The sequence below is a fragment of the Salmo salar genome, chromosome ssa14 (assembly GCF_905237065.1).
Source record: "Salmo salar chromosome ssa14, Ssal_v3.1, whole genome shotgun sequence".
Taxonomy (NCBI): domain Eukaryota; kingdom Metazoa; phylum Chordata; class Actinopteri; order Salmoniformes; family Salmonidae; genus Salmo; species Salmo salar.
Window position 1 is genome coordinate 65,975,402 of NC_059455.1, and position 24,957 is coordinate 66,000,358.

Sequence of the window (24,957 nt, forward strand, 5' to 3'; positions counted from 1 at the left end):
CTGTCATACATCAATCTTATATAAGTGACACCCTCTTACCTTGCCCAGGGTGGTGTACTCCACTGCAATCTCACTGAGGAAAAAGTAGACATAATTCCCATACTCGATCGCATGGTGGAAATGGGGCTCTGGGGAGGCAAGGAGACACACACAAGAGGGGAAAAGTGAGAGTTGAGATTGAATTAAAGTCATTATGGTGAGTCATACTTTTCTGGGGTGTATCAGAGATGGAGTCACTGCTGTTCAGGCATTTTTTCCAACCCAGTACTAACACCTGATCCAACTAATTAAGGACTTGATGACGCAGTGATTGGTTGAATCGGGTGTCTGGGCTGAAAGAGCTACACATCGCCAACCAGGACACTGATCGACACAAAAGTCATGTGACCAACCTCGGAGCCACTTGGAGTCGTACTTGACGGTCCGCAGGACGGGGCTGTCATCGCCAAGACTACGGTAGATGACAGCGTCGCTGGCCAGGAAGTCGGTCATGGTGGCAGAGTAGAAATCACCGCCTGAAAAATAAAGTAAGTAGAGAAAATCTAGTAATTAATAAGTACGATAGTATAGTAGTAATACATAAAGTCATAGTAAAATACTAGAATTCATATGGATAAGCTTTATATAAAAAAAATACATTTTCATAAATAATGCTATAAGAATGCTCAACTGATTAAGCTAACATTTACTATAAGCTAGGTACAGACTTTTACGACTCATCGATTTAGCCATAAGACTAGGCTTCCGTCTAGACCTGCCTAAAAGGTCTTACATTCAGTCTTTGGACAACATTTTATTTGCTAATGGACTGCGGACAAAACAATTTCATTTCAAATTCTACATTTACAAATTTAGCCTCTCACCAGCAAAGAGGCCGAGGTTGGATTGGCCCGACTCAAAGGGACAGCGCGCCTGACCCACCACCTCTTCGCCAACCTGCTCCAGGGTGGTCATCTGTGGGAAAGAGAGGAGACTGTTAGTTCTCTGTCACCATTATGGCTCTGGGCATGGACTGAAACCAGCACTGCACGAACCCCGTAACTCCTTTACCACCACTGCAACATTAGCTGAATTGCTAACACAGCCATTGCTATTGCTAGCACGGCTGTGGACGTTTAGCCCCTTGCTGGCGCTCATAAATTACCTGGCTGCCTCTCCAGTCCCTCTTGGGACGGTCTCCTATTTGTGGCTAAGCAGGAGTTGGACTCCCTGCTCCCACACACACACACACACACACACACACACACACACACACACACACACACACACACACTAGGAAAAACAAAACAACATCTGTCTGGTTGGCTTCACCTCACTCTGCCTTCAATGAGCTCCAATTAAGTAGTTTCTAATGTTAAATGACAAGTCCTCTTTCTTGCCTTTTCAACATAACTTCACACTATTGCATGTATGCAAATTGAATTGGTAATTGTATTGAATGCGAAAAACAGACAAATGTGTAATGTCATCTCGACTTTTATTCAATTGTGAGTCATGAGCGAACAAACCGACTGCTCGGGAAGCAATTATACCTTCTCAATGCAAGAGGCTTGAACTCACAAAGGCTTAGAACTCAAGAGGGGGTGAATGAAGAGCCAAACTGTGGCATTGTGATAATGACTAGCTCGTTGTCTCTGCATGCCCGCCAATCAGCAATCACAGCTTTATAATTGGAGTGACATTAACAAACGTCAATCATTGCTCTCTCGAACCGAAAGGTTTGATGAAAGAAATTAACAGCACACATCAACGCCTAAACCCACACACACATGTACCTTGTAGTTACGGCAGGTGGGGTTGAAGGCATTAGTGCCGCAAGCAAATAGGGTCTCGTCGTTTCGCGGTACCAGCACTTTGACATAGTTGTAGCATTCATCCTGGAAAAACACAAAGGCTCATTCAGTATCACTGGGAACTCATGTACTATAAATACATTTGGAATAAGAACAGGCTGCCATAATGAAATAGCGCTGATGCATGACTCGGCCTCACAAGAGAATTATGGTGCCTTTGAAACCATCCAATTATGTTATAGGGTGCACTTACATTTTTTTTATTTAACCTTTATTTATCTAGGCAAGTCAGTTAAGAACAAATGAGTATCTACAATGACGGCCTACCCCGGCCAAACCCTAACCCGGACGACGCTGGGCCAATTGTGCGCAGTCCTATGGGAATCCCAATTGAGGCCTGTTGTGATACAGCCTGGAATCAAACTAGGGTCTGTAGTGACGCCTCTAATGCTGAGATGCAGTGGCTTAGACCGCTGCGCCAATCGGAAGCCTCCCACTTATGCTGCTAGAGAGAGTCAACTCTACCACTGAAGAACGCCAAGCGGTAGCTAGTGTGTTCTCTCCTGACCTTAACGTAGACACACATACTACATGGTGGAGATAGATACTCACGCTGTTTCTACCCCTCACGGTACACTTGGCCACATCCTTGGACCTCCATGTCAGCTTCTGCAATACATGAAAGGGGGGGAAACAAAATATGACACCACACCATGCTCTAGACCAGGGGTGCAGAACTCATTTTGCCCCTGGTGGCCGCATTCGTTCTTCAATAAGGTCCGGAGGGCCGCGTTGAAAATTGGTTGTAATTCCTCGCCGTCAATTTGCCAAAAAAAATCATTTTCCCCATAGCTTTCATTTTGGTGATTATTAGCGAGCTGGACACAGTCAAGAAACTGTATGAATGTAGGTGCATTATCATTTATACACAGTTTCCATTTGGTTTTAGTCATTTTAAAGTATTGTGAATTCGCCGGATTCGAACCCCAAATGCCGGATTTGGCCCACGGGCGTATATTTGACACCCCTGCTCTAGAGAAAGCACCACCACACCACACACAGAGTTACATGAAAGAGCCTGATGCAATCGCAGAGTGCGTTCGTGTGGCCATAACCAGTCAGAGGCCTCTCTGTGACCTTTGGGTCTGCCTGCTGAGAGCTTCGCTTGACTTCGCTACCCCATCCGGAACAGTTGTTTCTGGGAAGCTGATATGAAAAGGGGCTTCCGTGTAGAACTACTGGACCTCTGCCATATTGGGGTTATGCTCGAGGGTCCTCCAGGGTGGGGAGTAGCCAAGCTGAGGGCCATTGTTTGCAGGCTAGTCCATTAGTGAGGAAAACTCAGAAGAGGCCAGGCTACGGTACTTCTAAAAACAAATATAATTCACATTGCAAATAAATGATGGGTACTTTGGAGTTTAGAAGAGAAAAAAATGGATCAAAAGTGTGCAGTAATAAACCTCATGGTCATGTTAGTTCCTGCTTGTATTATGTTGTATTCCATCTTGCATAGCCATGTGAGGTTTGATCGAATGTTTGATTATGTAACTTACCAGCTGGGGGACGAAGTCGTCACCAGCTGTGGTAAGGTTTACTGCAAAAACATGGTCCCTGTGGGGTAAAGATTAAGATTTAGTGTCATGGTGTTCTGTGCACAGTCTCATAAATAAAAGCAAACTAAGGGTTGGTTTGCCGGATTCTGCATTGAAAAACCTTCAGTGTCTGGGAAACAGACCCTAGTTTGGTCAGTCTGGTAGTGATGTTTTATTGGTTGTGATTGTTAACATGTGGACCAGAACGAAGGCAGTGAATTGGCTGACTGACCTGGCAGCGATGTAGAGCATGTGGTTGATCCTCAGCATCCTCTGGAAGTCCAGGCCTAGTCTGAATGTGTCGTTGTCTGACACCAGCCCCTGGAACCCTGGGTACAGGTAGGAGTCTACAAAAAGAGAGAGACGTTGAAGATAAGAGTAATCTGAATTATCACATACATTTCAAGATTTTTTCCAATTCACGACCCCAACTCCTGGACAGCACAGCGTTACGGGAATGACTACTGTCTGAAGTTGTCATTTATAATTGGTAATCCTGCTTGGTCCTGACAGGCCTCATTTTGGCGTTTAAATCTTAAATTACGTAGTATTTGTTGTATTTTCAGTTGCTAGTGGCAATAAATGGATACAGTGTAGGTTTGCAGTCGCTAAACTAAAACAGTCACTCTCTGGTCAGACACGCTTCCATTCTAGTCATGTCCTGTTCTTCTTGTGAACTGTACCCAGGTTCAGGAGGCCTGGCTTGTTTCTAAAAGGTCAGACTAGGGGGAAGTTAACGAACAGAAACCTCTGCTAGTCCCTGCGTCCAGTCCTGGGTCTTGTTCATTAAGGCACGCAAGAGAAAACGTGAGGGTTTCTTATATTGTCTGTTTTCTTCCGTTTGGTGCCCAATGTACACAACCCTGCTGAAGGGTAAATAGAGGTTTGATAGAGGCATAGTTTATTTGGCTTGGGATGAGTGAGCTAAGATAAAAAGTGTCTGCTATTGTATTTCTGGGTGTAAGCGATTTGCATAATGGCAATTATTAAAGCATATACTGTAGCTGTACGATTAAACTCAATTCATCTGCTGAAAGGCTTTGTTTGGACAATACAACAGCAAATCTGATGACGAGGCAAAAGTGTTCATTAAATGATAAGAGTGTTGGCATTTCGTCGATGGCAAAGACGGTGTCAGCTCGCAACCTGCAGAGTGAGGAGCCGAATACGCTCCAACACTAAACAAAATGCCCTTGAGAAGTCCACTCTCACAGTTAGTCTAGGTAGGTCTGATGGTGTCGTTTCCACTGTTCGATATGTCAGGAGATATATCTGCAATGGATCTGTTTCAAGGTGTTACCTACTACATTCAACAAAAATGAGATGATATCAGTCTGAAATGTTCAGCATTTTACCTCGACTTTGATTTGTGCATACCGGTAACACACTGTAAATTCCCTCTCGTTCTTTGTCCCTCGCTCTTTCCGAGATTCCAAGCTGTTGACCTAGTAAACCAACTCCCATTTAATGCCACGGGGTGCCAATGCCTCAGCGACTCGTTCTCCTTCGCCGCTCTTTATCCTCCTTTCTCACACCAATAATGTGTAGAACCTGTCCGGCTCATTAACTATCATGTAAACCATACCTCCTGTAGCCCATAGACCCACATATAGTTGAGTACTTTGGGAAAACAATGCCCAACACCCACTCAAAAATCAATGATGGCCATTTTGAGAGTACATCTCTGTTCATAATCTTATCTTGTGTTTAATTTGCACAAGACCATTCATCCACACTCATCTCCTGTGCAGGCCAACTCTACAGACTGAATTCCTGACTTTGGTCCATCAATGTATTAACAAGGTAGCAATAGGGCCCTGAGCCAGCCTTAGGCAACGCAAATCTGTTTCCTTGCGTGCTGCTGGAGACAAATACCACAGCAGTCTTCCTCCCTTAACTCAGTGGTAGATCTATATGTCACATCATATTAGTGCACTCTAACTACCAGTATCGTGCTACTAAATGAATATATATTATATAACTGAGGAAAAATGTGCAACATGGCACTACTTGGCCTTTTAAATCATTCTAAGCCAATCAGGGGGCTGGTGGGACTACTCACGCTCCCATCGGACAACGTTGATTGGCTCCAGGTCTTTGGGGAAGGCCGTGGCCGTGGCTGAGGTGGACAGAAGACAGGAAGTGAGTGTGAGGGCTGCCAGCAGAAAGCGCCACCTCGTCCGTTCCGGAGGGACCATCTTCAATGAGGAGAAAGGGGGTGGGTGGGTAGCAGCAAGGGGGGCTTCAGCAAGTCATGGTGTGTGGCTCAGATCCACGGGAGCCCTGTCTGTGGAGGGAAAGATGGAAGGAGAAGAGAGGAATACAGTTCAGTTCAGTCAAATGAAAAGTGGTCAGAATACAAACACATGTTGTTTGACTCAACATGATGAAAACCCATTTCATATATCATACAGCAGATATGTAAATGTTCTGTCAAATCTGTAATTGCTCAACTTAGGACATTTTCTCAATTGGCTAGTGGTTTTCACAAATTCCTCGACTTGATTTAATGAACACATTGAAGAATCGATGTCTATTAATTGAATGATACAATTTCAGGACAAAAGATGCATTTTTAGCTTCCATTATCTAAGCAAAAAGCTACCATTATGATTCATCATAGCCTAATGGCATTTAAAGGTAACACAGGAGCTCAGATCTGGGAGGAAAACAAAATGGATTCATCATTACAATTTGGAAAGTAATGCACAAAAATAAATCTCACAGGACAATTGATTCATGTGATTGTGTCTATGTTCTGGTCTACCAACTCATGACACCGGCAGCAGTCCAGAACTCGTCAAACTAAACTAAATATTAACACTAATAAGTTTTAAAAAATATATATCCAAGGTCAGACTGACACCAGGCTGTTTTGGTCAGAAATATTAACGATCGACTTCAGGCTGTCTGCTTTCGTCAAAACAATATCAATGAGGAACGAACAGTTGGGGCTGGAATCCAGATGGTCTTAACGGTTGCTAATGTCAACATCTGCCTCTTAGAGTGCTAACATACTAAGCCACACAACCAGAGTGATGGTGGTAAAGGTCATTCTGTCGGAGATACAGTACACATCAGTCCAATGGACCATTTTTAATGAGTCAGTTCCACATTAAAAACCAAGTAGATTGCACAGAGCAAGATATACATGTTTTACAATTACTAGGGTAACATACTTGGGTAACATCCTGATTCTCTGACTCTTTCATGAGGAATACGGGGAGGAATGCTGCTAGCAAGAGGAAATGAATCCTTAAGTTAGACCGGACTCTACACACACTAGAGACAGCGCGTTAGCATGCCGCGCTAACTACATACCCTCCCAAAGTCATCAAACAACAGGAGCACTCGCCATCAATATCAATTAGCCTACGCCATTCTCGTTTAGCTTCCGAGCAGGTGTTGTGCTTAGCCGCGAGGTCAGCCAGTCATGGCCCCCCGTTATAAATTATAAAGATTAGCGTCTAGTCGTGTTTACAGTGTGGCTCGCGGTAGCCTTTCTACTCTAAAGGATTACACCCACTCAGACACTAAATACCTACTGCTTCACTACTGTCAGACTGTAGAGAAAGTAATGGATGATGAGGCAACCTGAGTTGTCATTCAATCGATGTTTGGAGGAAGCAACATGGGAAAGTAAGTCTGAGGTAATTTTTGTGATCACATTACACAAAGAGTGGAAGTGTTCAAAACTTCCCCCCGACTAGCATAATCAGTACGATACATCACAGGTACTGTAGAAACTGGAATGTTGTTTTCCAGACCAATATCATAAAACAAAAGAAACATTGTTGTATATTTTTTCTGGGTAAGCCAAGATCATATAGGGCTCCCGAGTGGCGCAGCAGTCTAAGGCACTGCATCTCAGTGCTAGAGGCGTCACTACAGACCCTGGTTCGATCCTGGGCTATATCACAACCGGCCATGATCGGGAGTTCCATAGTGCGGCGCACAACTGGCTCAGCGTCGTCCGGGGAGGGTTTGGCCGGGGTAGGCCGTAATTGTAAATTAGAATTTGTTCTTAACCGACTTGCCTAGTTAAATAAAAATATATAATATGACTGTGTGGGCTAAGGCCCAGCTGCATTCAGTCCACCTTCAGCTGACCTCACCAGTGACTTGAGGAGCTAAAAGTGAGAACATACATTCCCATCTTCTCCAATAGAGTGGTTGTTACAGCACTGCTAAGAGCTCCCAGCTGGGAGACATAGACCCCTGAGACAAAAACTCACTCTAGCTCTTCAACTGGTTCTCTATTGTGGTGGCGCCTGCTTGGGCTGTGGCAGTCACAACTGTGGGGAGATATTGCTGTCAAGAGGCAAGAGATCAGAAGTATTGTATGAAGCTGCAACAGGAGACGGCTAAAGCCATCTTGGATTGATTTAAGCGGTTTGCTTCTGTTTGCTATGCTAAGTGTTCTAAATGCATAAAGACCTGTCACCAGAGATTAACAATCAAAAGTTTAGTACTTGGTCCCATATTCCTGACTAAATAAACTTTGTGACTCTACAAACTCTACAAATATGGGACCAAATACTACAGTTTTGACTACTTTAATACACTAAGGAAATTTGTCCAAATATTCCCTCAAATGCGGGGATGAGATACACCATATATACAAAAGTATGTGGACACCCCTTCAAATTAGTGGATTCGGCTATTTCAGCTACACCCGATGCTGACAAGTGTGTAAAATCGAGCACATACAATGGCCTTACTGAAGAGCTTAGTGCCTTTCAACGTGGCACCGTCATAGGATGCCATGACGTGGTATGCCACACAAGCTCACAGAACCGGACTGCTGAGTGCTGAAACTCGTAAAAATCATCTGTCCTTGATTGCAACACTTACTACCGCCTTCCAAACTGCCTCTGGAAGCAACGTCAGCACAAGAACTGTTCGTCGGGAACTTCATGAAATGGGTTTCCATGTCCGAGCAGCCGCATACAAGCCTAAAATCACGATGCGCAATGCCAGGTGTCGGCTGGAGCGGTGTAAAGCTTGCCGACATTTGGCTCTGGAGCAGTGGAAATGCGTTTTCTGGAGTAATGAATCACGCTTCACCATCTGGCAGTCCGACGGACGAATCTGGCTTTGGTGGATGCCAGGAGAACGCTACCTGCCCCAATGCATAATGCCAAATGTAGAGTTTGGTGGAGGAGGAATAATGGTCTGGGGCTGTTTTTCATGGTTCAGGCTAGGCCCCTTAGTTCCAGTGAAGGGAAATCTTAACCCTACAGCATACAATGACATTCTAGATGATTCTGTGCTTCCAACTTTGTGGCAACAGTTTGGGGAAGGCCCTTTCCTGTTTCAGCATGACAATGCCCCCGTGGACAAAGTGAGGTCCATACCTAAATTGTTTGTCGAGATCGGTATGGAAGAACTTGGCCTGTACAGAGCCCTGACCTCAACCCCATCGAACACCTTTTGGATTAATTGGAACGCCGACTGCGAGCCAGGCTTAATCGCCCAAACTCAGTGCCCGACCTCACAAATGCTTTTGTGGCTGGGAAGAAGTCCCCACAGCAATGTTCCAACATCTAGGGGAAAGCCTTAAACAGAAGAGTGGAGGCTGTTATATATATTAATGCCCATGATTTAGGAATGAGATGTGGTGTCCACATACTTTTGGCCATGTAGCCTACATAAAGTGCTTTCATTCCTAAACAGTAAAACAGACATGTATGAAAATACCCTCAAACAAAAAGGTGACATTCTGTACCGTTGCCTCACATGAAACATTTTTTTTAGATTTTTTGTTTTTTTGTTACTTTTACCACTTTTCTCCCGGTATCCAATTGGTAGTTACAGTCTTGTCTCATCACTGCAACTCCCGTACGGACTCGGGAGAGGCGAAGGTCGAGAGCCATGCATCCTCCGAAACACAAACCAACCAAGCCGCACTGCTTCTTGACCAAGCCGCACTGCCCACTTAACCCCGAAGCCAGCTGCACCAATATGTCGGAGGAAACACTGTGCACCTGGCGCCCGTGTCAGCATGCACTGGACCTGGCCCACCACAGGGGTCGCTAGTCCGTGACGGGACAAGGGCATCCCTGCCGGGCAAACCCTCCCCTAACCAGGACGACACTGGGCCAATTGTGCGCTGCCCTATGGGTCTACCGGTCGCGGCCGGCTACGACAGAGCCTGTACTCGAACCCAGAATCTCTAGTAGCACAGCTAGCACTGAGATGCAGTGCCTAAAACCACTGCGCCACTCGGAGGCCCGAAACATTTGATCTCAAATCCAAACTGCTAGAGTATAAAGTCAAATGTTTTGCTTCACTGTCCAAATGCATATGGAGGGGAGTGTAACTAGAGGTTCTTCTGTTCAAGCAAGAAGTTAGCTCCCCTATGCGGAAAGGGGACCAACTGCAGGAATTAACTATGAAGCAAAATCCTGGAAGGATGTGCAGGCTTTAAAAAGGAAGAGGAGATATAGCTCTCCCCCTGACATTCCACAAGAGGCATGGGTGTCAGTCACCCTACCGCTCAACTTCTCAACCCTCTCACTGCGGTCACCGGCGCACACCAGGGGTTTTGGAGCAATCGGAAAACCCCACTTAAGCTGAGACTGATTATGGTTCCATGAAAATCACTCTGCACGCGTCCACCAGCTTCACAATTACCTAAACACATCATCTCTGTTATGTACAACACAGTCCCAAAACCTCCCCTGCACTTTTGGTTTGTCAAAACTTAATGTGGCTCCTCAAACAGTGTGTCATTTCTTTCAAGGGACCTGTCCAACTTGTTTTCAGTCTTTTTTTACTGTACTCTCTGCTCTGTGAAAAAAACCTGATGGAATCGGGGAATAAATAAAGGATTGTTTCCCGCAGACTAAAACGGTGCCTTGGTTGAAAAGGGTTACAATGACACACAGACAAACAGTCTCCAATATACATACCACAACACGGGCCGATGCCCACATGTTTGTTATTAGATCTAGAGACTTTAGAGTTTAGTGAATTGCTTCATTTCCTCTCATTTGAGACCCATATTACTGCAAAGGCTGATGGTAACACCTGGTTTGAAGTCAAATGCAAAAATTATAGTAGGGGAGGGCATCATGTGACCACACTACATGAAGGAGTCACGGCACTTGTGAGTTTGTTAGTTAGAGAGGGGAAGAGACAAATTTGAGATCCGCATCCGGCAAAAACAAAGACAAACTTTGTTCGGTACAGGCAGTCTTCCTATTTGACTAGCTTGCCTACTGTGGGTGTGTGTCATTCCATAGCATTAGATTACTCCTTGCTTTGACAGCAAATGTTCATTCACACGTACTTACTTCACTGTTATTCACTCGTCAGCTGCAGTTTTTCTATGCAAACTCTACAAAACCCTAGAACACCCCACATATCTAAGCTAGCGTAAACACAGCACCTTAGGACATGCAATGCTATCTATACCTAGAGGGTCCACAATGAGGTTCTGTAAGCACAACACCAAGACTAACTCTTCACTGCTTGAATAGATTCAGGCGGGCTTGAAAAACATTTGGAAGATTTGGAATTCAATTTCTGGGACCTCTGGGTTGTAGTGAATTGAGGGGGTGAAAGGTTCTTACAATGCAGGAGCAAAGGGAGGAGAATTGGGGGCTTTGCCACTCTATTGGCTTAAAGACCTTGGGGAAAAGCTACATGCGTAAGTAAGGTAAATCTTAAATCTGATTTGTGGTGATCAGTGCTTAAGTACATAATCTTAAGTGGGAGAGAGACAGCTTGAGGGTACTGTAAAGTGTAAACAGAATAGCTGTCACTATCACTGGTTGGAAAGACCACCTTGAGGCTTAACGTAATCATTGACTTTCAATTGGCCAATTTGCACCTAATGTCGTGACTTATTTTAATGCTACCAAGGCCTAAATGCTCCTTATCTTCTAGTCACAAAGCATGTCGTCCAACCCTGTCGCCCAAGCCTAGCTTATACAGTTGAAGTCGGAAGTTTACATACACCTTAGCCAAATACATTTAAACTCAGTTTTTCACAATTCCTGACATTTAATCGTAGTAAAAATTCCCTGTCTTAGGTCAGTTAGGATCCCCACTTTATTTTAAGAATGTGAAACATCAGAATAATAGTAGAGAGAATGATTTATTTGAGCTTTTATTTCTTTCATCACATTCCCAGTGGGTCAGAAGTTTACAAACACTCAATTAGTATTTGGTAGCATTGCCTTATAATTGTTTAACTTGGGTCAAACGTTTCACATAGCCTTCTACAAGCCTCCCACAATAAGTTGGGTGGATTTTGGCCCATTTCTCCTGACAGAGCTGGTGTAACTGAATCAGGTTTCTAGGCCTCCTTGCTCGCACACGTTTTTTCAGTTCTGCCCACAAATGTTCTATAGGATTGACGTTAGGGCTTTGGATGGCCACTCCAATACCTTGGCTTTGTTGTCCTTAAGCCATTTTGCCACAACTTTGGAAGTATGCTTGGGGTCATTGTCCATTTGGTAGACCCATTTGTGACCAAGCTTTAACTTCCTGACTGATGTCTTGAGATGCTGCGTCAATATATCCACATTCAATTCCCTCCTCATGATGCCATCTATTTTGTGAAGTGCACCAGTCACTCCTGCAGCAAAGCACCCCCACAACATGATGCTGCCACCCCCGTGCTTCACGGTTGGGATGGTGTTCTTCGGCTTGCAAGCATCCCCCTTTTTCCTCCAAACATAACGATGGTCATTATAGCCAAACAGTTCTATTTTTGTTTTATCAGACCAGAGGACATTTCTCCAAAAAGTACGATCTTTGTCTCCATGTGCAGTTGCAAACCGTAGTCTGGCTTTTTTATGGTGGTTTTGGAGCAATGGCTTCTTCCTTGCTGAGCGGCCTTTCAGGTTATGTCGATATAGGACTCGTTTTACTGTGGATATAGATACTTTTGTACCTGTTTCCTCCAGCATCTTCACAAGGTCCTTTGTTGTTGTTCTGGGATTGATTTGCACTTTTCGCACCAAAGTACGCTCATCTCTAGGAGACAGAACGTGTCTCCTTCCTGAGCGGTATGACGGCTGCGTGGTCCCATGATGTTCATACTTGCGTACTATTGTTTGTATAGATGAGCGTGGTACCTTCAGGCGTTTGGAAATTGCTCCCAAGAATGAACCAGACCTGTGGAGGAAAATGTTTTTCCTGAGGTCTTGGCTGATTTATTTTGATTTTCCCATGATGTCAAGCAAAGAGGCACTGAGGCCTTGAAATACATTCACAGGTACACCTACAATTGACTCAAATGATGTCAATTAGCCTATCAGAAGCTTCTAAAGCCATGACATCATTTTCTGGAATTTTCCAAGCTGTTTAAAGGCATAGTCAACTTAGTGAATGTAAACTTCTGACCCACTGGAATTGTGATACAGTGAATTATAAGTGAAATAATCTGTCTGTAAACAATTGTTGGAAAAATAACTTGTGTCATGCACAAAGTAGATGTCCTAACCAACTTGCCAAAACTATAGTTTCTTAACAAGAAATTTGTGGAGTGGTTGAAAAACAAGTTTTAATGACTCCAAGCTAAGTGTATGTAAACTTCCGACTTCAACTGTACGTACGGTCAAATCGACCAAATAGTTTTGTTCTGAACAGAAGCTTAATTTTTTTTAGTTCCACTGTTCCGACCAGCAAAATAAAGTTCTGAACAGGCCCAAACTCCAAAAAATGAACAGATTATTTATATAGTTCCTTTGTTTGTTTTTTAAACCACAAATCTTTCTTTTTACATTAAGCTTGACATTACATTTCTTCATGAATCAATGTTGATAGACACAAGCTATAGCCTAGTTGTTTATATGCGTGATGGACAGATAAGTGTACGGCGCGAGATGTGACTGAAATTTTACGAGTGGGAAGAGAGCAAGAGAGGGTGAATGAGGAGGCTTGGCTTGAAGCGTTGGGCATCTTGTTATGACATGCATTATCTAAATTAGGCCAACAATATTATACCTATGGAGGAGCGGCTTCTATGGACAAACTTTGAATGTCTTTGTATTTCTAAGAGTTGGCTTAACATTAGACCAGAGCTAACGATAACAAGCTTCTGTGTCCAGAGCGGCACCAGAATTAAAAATATGCCTTACCTTTTAGTAGTTAATAAATCCAATGTGAAACGTGATAACTATAATATCCTTAACTAGCATTGAAAAAGTGAATCCAGTCTTCTCTAATTAGAAAACTCTCCTTAATTTCTTAATCACGCTTGTAACGTCACCAGTAGGCTATAGTAACCGATGCTTCTGAGGGGGAGGGGCAGGTAAAATACACACACTAGCAAAGATTTCCAGCTGGCAGGTAGACACTGGAATAGATTTCTGAGTGACAGAGTGGGGGCTTTGCATAGGCACTTTGTTGCGTATTTTGTGGGACTGATTAAAAAAAATGCCCGGAATGTAATTTTTTTATATTAACCGGTTCAACTGATTTTAAAATAACGGTTCTGTTCCGTAACAGTATAGATCACTCTCGGTTCTGATTCTGTTCCTCAAACAATTTCGTTCTTTTACGGTTTCTGTTCTGTTCCCTGAAACGGTTCCAACCCCTAGTCGAGATAAAAAATTTAAAAAATCTCACAAAGCAATAGTTGGGATAAAGCAGAAAGACAGAATCTCAGTGTCATGTGACAAAACAAAGTAATCTTCTAATACGGTCTGGTGTATTTCTCTTGCCCTTAGTTCCCCGTGGCAGAAAGTCCAAGGAAATCTTTCAACAGCCTAAAGGTTCTGTGAAAAGCTATGGTGGGCCCCTAATGGTGCTGGTGGCTGCTAAAATGAGTGAACTTTACGGGACCTTGGCAGACACTGTGGCTCACAGATTAGCAGAGACAGGGGTGTGTTGACAAGACTACACGAGCAAAACGCAAATTAGCCTTGGAACGGTCAGATCTCAACTGGCAGAGACATAAATGAAGGGATAGGAAGCATAGCATTGGAATGGTGATGTTAGCAACAGACTCTTACGGAGTATGAAGAGGAGTTTTAGACTGTTCCCAAAGATTTATAATTAGCTTATCTGGTCCTGTGTGTGTGGACATGTCAAAGCATTTCGCTAAATTAACGTAATGTCCTGTAAAAGGTTGAGAATATCAGTGGAAAATCTGAAGCGGACATTAACATATTACACTCAAGGCTTATCAAACACGCACATAGCAAAGCAGCAAGTGCGTGAGAAGCTTGGCAATCATTCAAATACACTTTTGCAACTGTACTGGGACCTGTAAACCCTAAGAGCACCAAAAGAAAGTGTACCATTGATATATTGACTGAAATATCCAAGATCCAGGCATATGAACATCATGTTTAACATTTCTAAACTGCATGGGTACATTTAACAATGGGTTTAATGAACCTGAGCCTGAAAATTAAACAAATGCAGTACACGTGCCCTGTGATGTCATCTAAATGCACACAGTTGCATTATGAGTGGTCATTAAAATAACCGATGGTATTACATACGTTTCTGCTTCCGAGAAAGTTGTTTGTGCTTGGAGACATCAATGGTGTCCGTAGCACAAATCAATGGCTGCATGTTCTATGCAAAACAAAAAGTATTAGATGGTATTGACCATTGCTCGTGTTGAACTTGAGTAACCTTCATGAATGAAGCTTGAAGTACCCATCTACTGCTATAGGTCAGTGGCTGTGTGTGAATTGATGCAGGGGGCAGCTAGCTGTGTGTGTGTTACATGTCAGTATTCAGCTCCATGTGTGTGTAATTTCCATGTGTGTGTGTGTGTGCCTTGCACTGCTCTTTCCCAGTCTCTGATGATCCGTAGGACATGGCTATCCCCTTCGCTAAGCAAGTCAGCTGCCAATCTACTCCTAGCCAGTCGCCACCCACCTGCCAAAATCCAAGTATCTGCTTTGGCGGCAGAAACGAGATCTGTCACGGAACCCTGGCACGACCTGGGAATATCCCAGTGGTCAGCGGCTTTGGTGGGCGGCGTCTCCTTTTGTGCTAATTCCACCATTTCCTCCCCACATAGGGCCGGTACCCAGCCAGGCAGCCTTCAGGGATCATTAGGAGGTCCTATAAAAAGATGAGCGCTAGCGTTTTCCTCTGAGCATCACAGCGTCAGCTCTACCACGCACACCTGAAACCGCCAGGTCCAGACAGGATCATTTTAGGATAATGTGATGTCTGTGTTTTGTCTTGTGCGTGTGTTTTGTTTTTCTACCCGGGTCTCGCTTTCTCTTTCTTTGTTTTTCTCAACGGGTCTGTTTCTCTCATTCTCTCGCTCTCTTGTGTTCTCCTCGTTTTTCCATAAATGCATATTTCCTCAGTTTCACTTTCTCAGCCATGCTTGTTTGGTGTTTCACACTTAACAACGCAAAGCTTTTGTGCTCGGCAACAGAGGTATTTGCCTGTTCTTTCATAGAAATAAATAGCCTTGAAACCAAATCTAGTAAAACATGAGATGAAAGAGGGAAGCCCATAAAACACATTATGTTTCAAAAGATGAATAATCACTTTTTGCCACACATTAAAATAGAGAAATGGCCTGACCACTGATCTAACAGAGAATGTGAGATCGGGGTGGGTATGGAGGAAGCAAAGACCAGCCATGGCTGAGTCTGTAGTAATGTACTTTCACAAAGAGGCTTTGGAGAATCTCAAAGGCGCCATTAAACATCTGTACAGACGCACTACCTTTCCTCCAGGATAAAGAGGTAAAGCAGAAAGGAGAGGGTTAGGTACAAAGCAGAGCTCCCCGCTATCCTCCTGACACAATAGAATGATCGCTTTGTACGAGTGCTTTTCCATTTTACCGCAGTCTATGCAAATTCACGTGATGAATCAATGGGATTTATCTGTGCACTTCTTAAGCCCTCCATTTTGAATACGGCGCTAGGTAGCGTAAAATGCCACGGCCTCGCCTGCTCGCTTCCTAGCGCTCTCCGCTGTGATGAGATACTTCATCATTGTGTCTGCTCTTACATTGTTGTGGCATCTTACAGACTTTACAGGGTACCAACTGGCAAGGCGTGTTGTTAACCCGAAACGCATAAGACTTTATCACGAATGGTCTCTAGGTGAGAGGAAAACCAGGTAAAAATGGCTGATCAGAGTTAAACCTGATAAAAAATGCAAGATCATCCCTCTGGCTCAATAGGCCTAAAATGGATTTGAATTTGGTAGAGCCTACAGATAACACAAATCATATCAGTTCAGTTGTCTTGATATACAACAAAGGAATGCACTTTTTTTTGTGAATGCTTGCTCTTAAAAGTCCTTCACAGAGAGAGAAAGTGTTAACTTTCTTTTTTTAATGATGTATACATTGATGCTTTGGCAATATTTATGCAATGTTTCTCATGCAAATAAAGCAATTTGAATTTGAAAGAAAGTGTGTGTGTGAGAAAGAGAGAAAGAGAGAAAGAGAGAGGGAGATAATGTGTTCACTCTAAAATAGAGAGTGCCTTGAAACACGGCACTGGACCGTGAGAGAAAAACTGGGATAAGCTTTCATCATGACAGCTAATCCAGCAGCCATCTTTCACTGTGTGTGCTTGGTGTCACACTGAAGGACAAACACCAAAAGAACCTTCTCTCCCAGAAAAGAGACACAGAGGAAAATGGGAGAGAAAGAAGGAGGGATGGAGAGATGGATAACATGAGGATAGAAAGAAAGAGGAGTGCATTGGAGAGAGACCACATGAGAAAGAGAGAGAGTGATCATCAACAATGAAGACAGTACACTCCCAACCACACACACACACAGCTGCAGAGAGACGGCGGAGATAAACAGTCCTGTTTGTAGCGGGCGGCTAGCAGGCGTGGCGCTAAGCCTTGGCAGAGGGACCATTAAGTGTGAGCATGTGATAAATGCACTGGGCTCCACAGACCTGAAGTTCTCATTACTCTGTGTGCAGTTGAGAGCTGCAGAGGCATCGCTCATGAAGGGTGGGGGATCCATTGGCTGTGTGTGTGTTTCTGAGTGCATGCGTATGTGTGTCTGTGTGCATGCGTATGTGTATGTGTGTGTGTGCGCGTGTCCACCTGTGTCCAACACAATGTTATTCATATCAGTCATTGACTCCCATTCATATTTCTTCGGCACCAAGGGCGTAGCCTATTGGGCAATAGGGTACAGTGAGAGGGGAGGTGGCGTGGTAACATTAGCCCCTCTGTTATCAGGCCTCTTGGAAACACACTTTATGGTCTTAGCGTCACATTCCGTTGCCCCTCCTGAACTCTATTTCTGCCCTTCTCGTCTCTCTTGGCTGCCATCTGTGGAATTTCCACAAGCGACTCAAGTCGCCAAGCAGAACCACTTTGGGGACAAGGGAGGGCTGCATCAGACAAATAGCTAGCGGAGAGAAAGAGCCAACGTTGCCTGGGGGAAGGAGGCGAGGGGGGTTTTGACATTATATTAATTAAATGTTTGAAGCCAGTTGCCCTCAAGATGGCCAAGTTAGAAGGGAAAGGGGATACCTAGTCAGTTACACAACTGAATGCATTCAACCGAAATGTGTCTTCCGCATTTAACCCAACCACTCTGAATCAGAGAGATGCAGGGGGATTCCTTAATTGACGTCCATGTCCTTGGCGCCCTAAAGACACTCTAAAGTGTCTTCCATGCCAATGTAAGAACAGAGAGCGAGAGCAGGGCCCAAGAAACGATCAAGTCATTATGATTCAGATTTATAATTTCATGATTATTTTATGAACTTTGTTTGGGGAAGAGAGAAATAATTCCATTTTGGAAATAAAAGGGGGACCTCTTTTTGCATCACATCAGTCATTCCCCTCTTCGCTTGTCAGAGAGAAAACTTAAAAGGGGAAGGTAAGAGACTGTTAGTAAACTGTTTGAAAAAGAGAGAAACTCAATGAAAACAAGGATGCCGAACAATGAGTGATGGTTGCTAAAGACAAGAGGTGAAAGATGAACGCCAGAACTCAGAGGAATGATTAGACAGATGAAGGGTTTTAAAAATAACCCCTCACTCATCAGGGAGAGATGAAAAGCAGGACTGGAGGGTCCCTTATTCCACTTTCGGCTTCTCTGACATTTTTCTACCTCCCCCCTCTCTCTCAATGCTATTTCTTCTGCTTCTCTCTCTTCAATCATCTTTCTTTCAAATTCAGATCATTCCTCAATGTCTCTTGAACTCAAATCGCCAGTCTTTTTGGCTGTACTTCTGTTGTTTTTCTCTCTTCTCCCCATGTCACTTTGCTTTCTCCCCTCTCATTTTGACCTACAGCCTGCTGCTTTGGTCCACTTCGTTTGATGCCTCTGTACTCAGAACCGCCTTTAACACCACGCATGTCATACAATGTTATGTTACACAACCCTGGCTTCTGATCCCAGGACAGTTCCAAACACATTGATCCTCCTCAGAGCAGCCAGCTACTGTACCAGTCTCATCTAGGGCATATTAACTCTGTCAACAAAGGATGACATTGTCTTTCTGTACTCAGCCAAGCCTCTAACCACGAGTCCATAAACACTGTCTATGATAGTAGAGCTATCATAGATAGGTAGAAAGGATTGACCATCCTCATTCTCTTGAAACGACCGATACCCAACCGATTCTGCAACCTTCCTGAAAGTGCACGTCTCTGAGCCTTACTGTTTGTCAGAAAGTGTGTGTGTATCTCTTTGTGTATAGCAAGTGTGTGTTTGTGTGAGCCCATAGATTGCTCCATTTTCCTATAACTTTCCGCATTCATCAGTCTCCTTTCACAGTTTTTCAGCGTGAGCAGATAGGGACAGAAGCTGTGGCCCCATTTGTTCTAAAAATAGACCAGTCTTTAGTGTCCCTAACACTCGGCTGGACCGGCTGACGCAGCGATAATTGGAGGGAGCTGAAGGCAACAGTGAGACATGGGAGTGATTACTGAGCAAGAGGGTTTTGAATCACAGAAGTGCTTTTCTTTCTGGGCTCTGCTCCCTGGTGGACATGCCACCTAACAACTAGCCCTGTCAGACTTTAGCAAGATTTCAAGTGATTTGTGTGTGTCAGTGTGTGTTTGTGTCAGAGCAAGTTGATGTATGCATTTGTGTGTGTATGTATGCGTGGTGTGTGTGAGTGTTAGTGTGGTTGAGAGCCTCAGTCCCCCTTCTGCGGCACTTTGAGAAAAAGGTTGTGTCATGCCCGTGGTGAGGACATCCCAGAGCTGGGTTTCTGTGGTTACTCTCTCCCTGGACAGCCGGCTGTTGGGGAATCGATACTTTGACCTCCAGTGCTGTTCTGTGCCAACGTAGAAGTGCATAATGGGAGTGCTGCAGGTGCTAGAGAGTGAGAGCTAAGTGCCTGTTATCACCAGAGATGTCATCTTGCCACATGCATCGGAAGCCGAAACGTGACTGCTCTCTTCTCCTTTATCGCTATACTATTGTATAGTCTCGTTCTTTTTCTCTTTCAGCCTCCTCTTTTTCTCATTGCTATTTTGCGTTAGCTCTGCTTACCATGGGCCGGATACACAAAACATTCTTAAGGAAAAAAATAAGAAGTTCATAAGATAGTAAGTGCAATTCCTCAAAATGTTCTTAGGAATTCATAGTTTTCTTAGGAACTTCGGAAATATCTTCTTTGGTAAGCCTTTTTGACAGAGATGATAGGATTTGGCCCACTATAATAAAGTGTTGATATTTACATTTATTAATCTGCTTTATGTCTCAAGATTTTTTTTCTCACACATTATAGCCATCAGACTAGCTATTTCAAAAACAAAAATGGATAACCAAGGAAAGCGCAATAAAAACTTCAGCAAACAAGAGCTTGAAGTGATGGTGGATGAAATAGCAGCTAGGAAAAAGATTGCTGTTGGCGACACTCGAAAACTGCGGGGTCCCTGCAGTGACCAAAAAGAGAGGATGGGAGAGTCTGTCTTTGACGTCGGGGTATGGCAAGGGACAGTGCCGCCGCCGTAAAAAACAGTGGTCCAACATTAAGTCGACAGCTAAGAAGAAGGGAGCTGAGAAACCATTCATGTGAACCAGCTGGAGTAGAAGGTGTTGTCCATGATAGGAGAGAAGGTGGTAGAGGAACTGTACGACCAGTAAGTTAGCTAGCTAACGCGTAATGACATTACAGCCAACATAACTAACAACGTTAACGTTAGCCATGTTCTTCTTTGCAAATTAACGAGCTAACGCTAGTTATTTAATACTTCTACAATATTGTAATATATTGTTAATTATGAGCTAGCTAGATAATGCACGTTTAATTTGTTTTCTTGCTGTATTTAAATTGTCCGGTAGCCAACTGTGTCTGTGGCAGTGGCGCAAGAAAACGTTCATAGTTACAAAAGTATCCATTCGTCACAAGACAAGGGTTTAGCTGATTGAAAACCTTGTAAAGGATAGGTGAAAACCCCATAATCAAACAAACACAATATTCAGAATGTACAAAGTGGACATTCTAAACAGGGTCAGTATAATTTCAATGTCCTCCCTTTCGGCTTAAGGTATGCCCCATTTATCAAATGATTTAAAACTAGGGATGCACGATATATTGGTGAACACATCGGAATCGGCTGATATTAGATAAAAATGACAACATCGGTATCGGCCTGATGTCTTGTTTAACCTCTATGGGCTTGCGTCCCACCTACTCAACAGCCAGTGTAATCCCGTGGCGCGATATTCAAATACCTCAAAAATGCAAAAACTTCAATTTTTCAAACATATGACTATTTTACACCATTTTAAAGACAAGACTCTCGTTAATCTAACCACACTGTCCGATTTCAAAAAGGCTTTACAACGAAAGCAAAACATTAGATTATGTCAGCAGAGTACCCAGCCAGAAATAATCAGACACCCATTTTTCAAGCTAGCATATTATGTCACATAAACCCAAACCACAGCTAAATGCAGCACTAACCTTTGATGATCTTCATCAGATGACAACCCTAGGACATTATGTTATACAATACATGCATGTTTTGTTCAATCAAGTTCATATTTATATCAAAAACCAGCTTTTTACATTAGCATGTGACTAGCATTCCGACCGAACACTGCCGGTGAATTTACTAAATTACTCACGATAAACGTTCACAAAAAACATAAATTATTTTAAGAATTATAGATACAGAACTCCTCTATGCACTCGATATGTCCGATTTTAAAATAGCTTTTCGGTGAAAGCACATTTTGCAATATTCTGAGTAGATAGCCCGGCATCACAGGGCTAGCTATTTAGACACCCAGCAAGTTTAGCACTCACCAAAGTCAGATTTACTATAAGAAAAATGTTATTACCTTTGCTGTTCTTCGTCAGAATGCACTCCCAGGACTTCTACTTCAATAACAAATGTTGGTTTGGTCCCAAATAATCCATTGTTATATCCAAATAGCGGCGTTTTGTTCGTGCGTTCAAGACACTATCCGAAAGGGTAAATAAGGGTGACGAGCATGGCGCATTTCGTGACAAAAAAATTCTAAATATTCCATTACCGTACTTCGAAGCATGTCAACCACTGTTTAAAATCAATTTTTATGCAATTTTTCTCGTAAAAAAGCGATAATATTCCGACCTGGAAAGCGTGTATATATACAAAGAGAGAGAAAATAAAAACATCTCGTGCCCTCGTCTGAGTCTCAGAGTACTCTGACCAGCCACTATCCAAACGCGATAATGTGTTTCAGCCTGGGGCTGCCTCGATATCATTCAGCTTTTTCCCGGGCTCTGAGAGCCTATGGGAGCCGTAGGAAGTGTCACGTTACAGCAAAGATCCTCAGTCTTCAATAAAAAGAGCCAAGATGAACAACAACTTGTCAGACAGGCCACTTCCTGTTCAGAATCTTCTCAGGTTTTTGCCTGCCATATGAGTTCTGTTATACTCACAGACACCATTCAAACAGTTTTAGAAACTTTAGGGTTTTTTCTATCCAAAGCCAATAATTATATGCATATTCTAGTTACTGGGCAGGAGTAGTAACCAGATTAAATCGGGTACGTTTTTTATCCGGCCGTGTCAATACTACCCCCTAGCCATAACAGGTTAACCTTGATGTGAAAAACCGATATCAAAGCTGACGTACATACCTATATGACGTAATGACGCCATGTAAAATGTTGCACTACACATGCAGCACAGCATTCCTAACCTAGCCCACAATGTCTGCTGTGTGGGTTGAGCAGTCAACAAGTCGAGCAGTCATTTGAAAGAGTAAGAACATTTCAGCGAGACAACTCAAAGGCAAAATCCATTAACGCCAAGATAATGGAATTCATTGCCCTTGACAATCAACCGTTCTCTGTCGTGGGTAATGTTGGCCTTCGCGACTGGTCGAGCACCGGTACACACTAATGTTACCAAGTGCGCTATTGTTCAGATGTTGCCCTACTGGAGTTACACAGTAATAGCGTCACTGCTATTAGTTTCACAACACACTATGGAACACCATTTGGGTCTTTGCGTGTCAAAAAAGATACACGTCAAATAACACTATTTGACAATAACACTATGACGCGTTAAATAAGCTTTTAATTTGACACGTTTCTATCATAGAATGTTGTGTGTTCTGAATTTGCACGTGCAAGCCAAGCGCCACCACTACTATCAGTAGCAGTATCAAAGCTGTACAAAAAGGTCTGCAAACTAAAAAACACCAGCTAGGAACAATGTGTTTACAATACCGCGTTGGTAGTAAAGCATTATTTGTTCGACCGCAACTTCTGGGGTAGCTAGCTAGCTTTAGCTTGGTACCTAGCTAGCACCAATACAACCAGCCTGAAAACAAATGACCAGTAGAAATTGCAGTCATTTTCACTATTCTTAGCAATGATTTAGGAATCCTTGTGAGTAAGTATTAACTAGGTAACTAGGTTCGCCTATTGAAATTGAACTTCAGTTCATGAAAAATAAATAGCTAGCCAGCTACTTAACCCTGTTGCCCAAAGCTAACGTTATAAGCAGCCAGCTAGCTTCATCTGGCTAGTGAGGCTCGACCTGACCGGGTTATGTGTTGTGAAGCTAGCCACAATAAGGATTAGGCACAATAGTGGAATTTGCAGTTTGCCTTCAAAATAAAAGTACCTCTTTGAAAGTGATGCAGAAGGTTACAAATAGTGTTATTTGACGTGTATCTTTTTTGACATGCAAAGACCCAAACGGCGATCCATAGAAATCCTGGTTGAGAATGAAATGACTGAACAACGCAACAGCACAGCAAGTAAGTGAAAGAAATAGGTGTGGATTATGTTTTACTGGTAATGGGGACAAACGTAAATGCCAACAAAATTACTTTTTGGTCAGTGTGGTGTGTGTGTGTGTGTGTGTGTGTGTGTGTGTGTGTGTGTGTGTGTGTGTGTGTAACCTTTATTTAACTAGGCAAGTCAGTTAAGAACAAATTCTTATTTACAACCCGGATGACGCTGGGCCAATTGTGCGCCACCCTATGGGACTCCCAATCACGGCTGGATGTGGTACAGCCTGGATTCAAACCAGGGACTGTAGTGACACCTCTTGCACTGAGATGCAGTGCCTTAGACCGCTGCGTCCATGTGTGTGTGTGTGTGTGTGTGTGTGTGTGTTAACTATTTAACTGTACTAGAATGCTTAAAAGGTCGCTAAAATGTAAAATATCAGTTATCGGTATCGGGTTTTATGGCAAGGAAAATATCAGATATCGGCATCGGCCAAAAATGCCATATCGGTGCATCACTATTTAAAACTGACCCTATGTTAACCACTCAACTGGTTGTTAGTGAGGAAAGGCTACCCCTGCAATTACATTTGAGAATCATCTCACGTGCTTTTCCAGTGGCCTGATTTAGCGTCAGCACAGCTGAAAATTCAGGTGAGCCAACATTCTATCCAAATACTGACTAAAATGAATTGCTGTGGCACAATGGCTGACAACTCGTCAACACTCTGGCTCAAAACTAACAGGGTTTCCCCACACCTGGGCTGAATGGTCTACCCATGCCTCTGTTGAGTGTTACCGTGTCTATTTTCACCTTTACTCTCAGCGACCTTCCCTGTACAAAGCTGACCTCGGTACACCTACAAGTGCTACAGTCTCATTCAAACCCACACAAAGGGTTCTGCCAACATGGCTGATAGGAGGACAAGAGCCGCGAAGAGACCCGTCTGCCCGCAAAAAGAACCTCTCCACAGCCCGTCAGCTAACCAAGGCCGTTTAGTCACTCAAACGGACTTAACGAAGGTTGAGGGCAATGGCGTAGTAGAGCTGACATTGAAGTGTGCTGCTTTGTGCGCCTGTGTCATTGGGCAGCCACGTCCTTGCCTGTGCAAACTAGTGATGGGGGCGAAAAAAAATCTATAGTTACATGTCAGGATATTATTTTTTACGATATATTGTATCATTTTGACAATAATCGCAATATTATTTGTGCGCTAGTTGGTTGCACCAAAACTCCTATATTTTTCCTTCATAGATTGTTCTCCATCTTCTTTTTAAATAGGGCGCCAATTTGTTTTAAGCACTTTTATTGCCATGGCTGATCAAAACTTGTTTTCTCATGGCTCTCTTTTCCCTCCGCAGCAGACATATGGTGAGCAATATGTTTGGAACATCAAATCGCAATACATATAGAATCATGAGAATCGCAATACATATCGTATTGGCCCCTAAGTATTGT

General features: G+C 43.3%; 1 protein-coding gene across 3 annotated transcripts in view; it reads right to left on the reverse strand.

Moving 5' to 3' along the window:
• Positions 1-24,957, reverse strand: part of LOC106569916 (semaphorin-6D) — a 128,515-nt gene that overhangs the window by 25,948 nt on the left and 77,610 nt on the right. For all 3 annotated transcript variants that reach the window (XM_045694702.1, XM_014141649.2, XM_014141648.2), the window contains 8 exons: positions 5,448-5,672; positions 3,618-3,732; positions 3,347-3,404; positions 2,406-2,462; positions 1,776-1,877; positions 864-954; positions 393-515; positions 40-128 (listed from right to left, as the gene is read on the reverse strand). In XM_045694702.1, coding sequence (XP_045550658.1) covers positions 40-128; positions 393-515; positions 864-954; positions 1,776-1,877; positions 2,406-2,462; positions 3,347-3,404; positions 3,618-3,732; positions 5,448-5,583 — 771 coding nt within the window. In that variant the 5' untranslated portion in view covers positions 5,584-5,672. The remainder of the gene's footprint in view (positions 1-39; positions 129-392; positions 516-863; positions 955-1,775; positions 1,878-2,405; positions 2,463-3,346; positions 3,405-3,617; positions 3,733-5,447; positions 5,673-24,957) is intronic.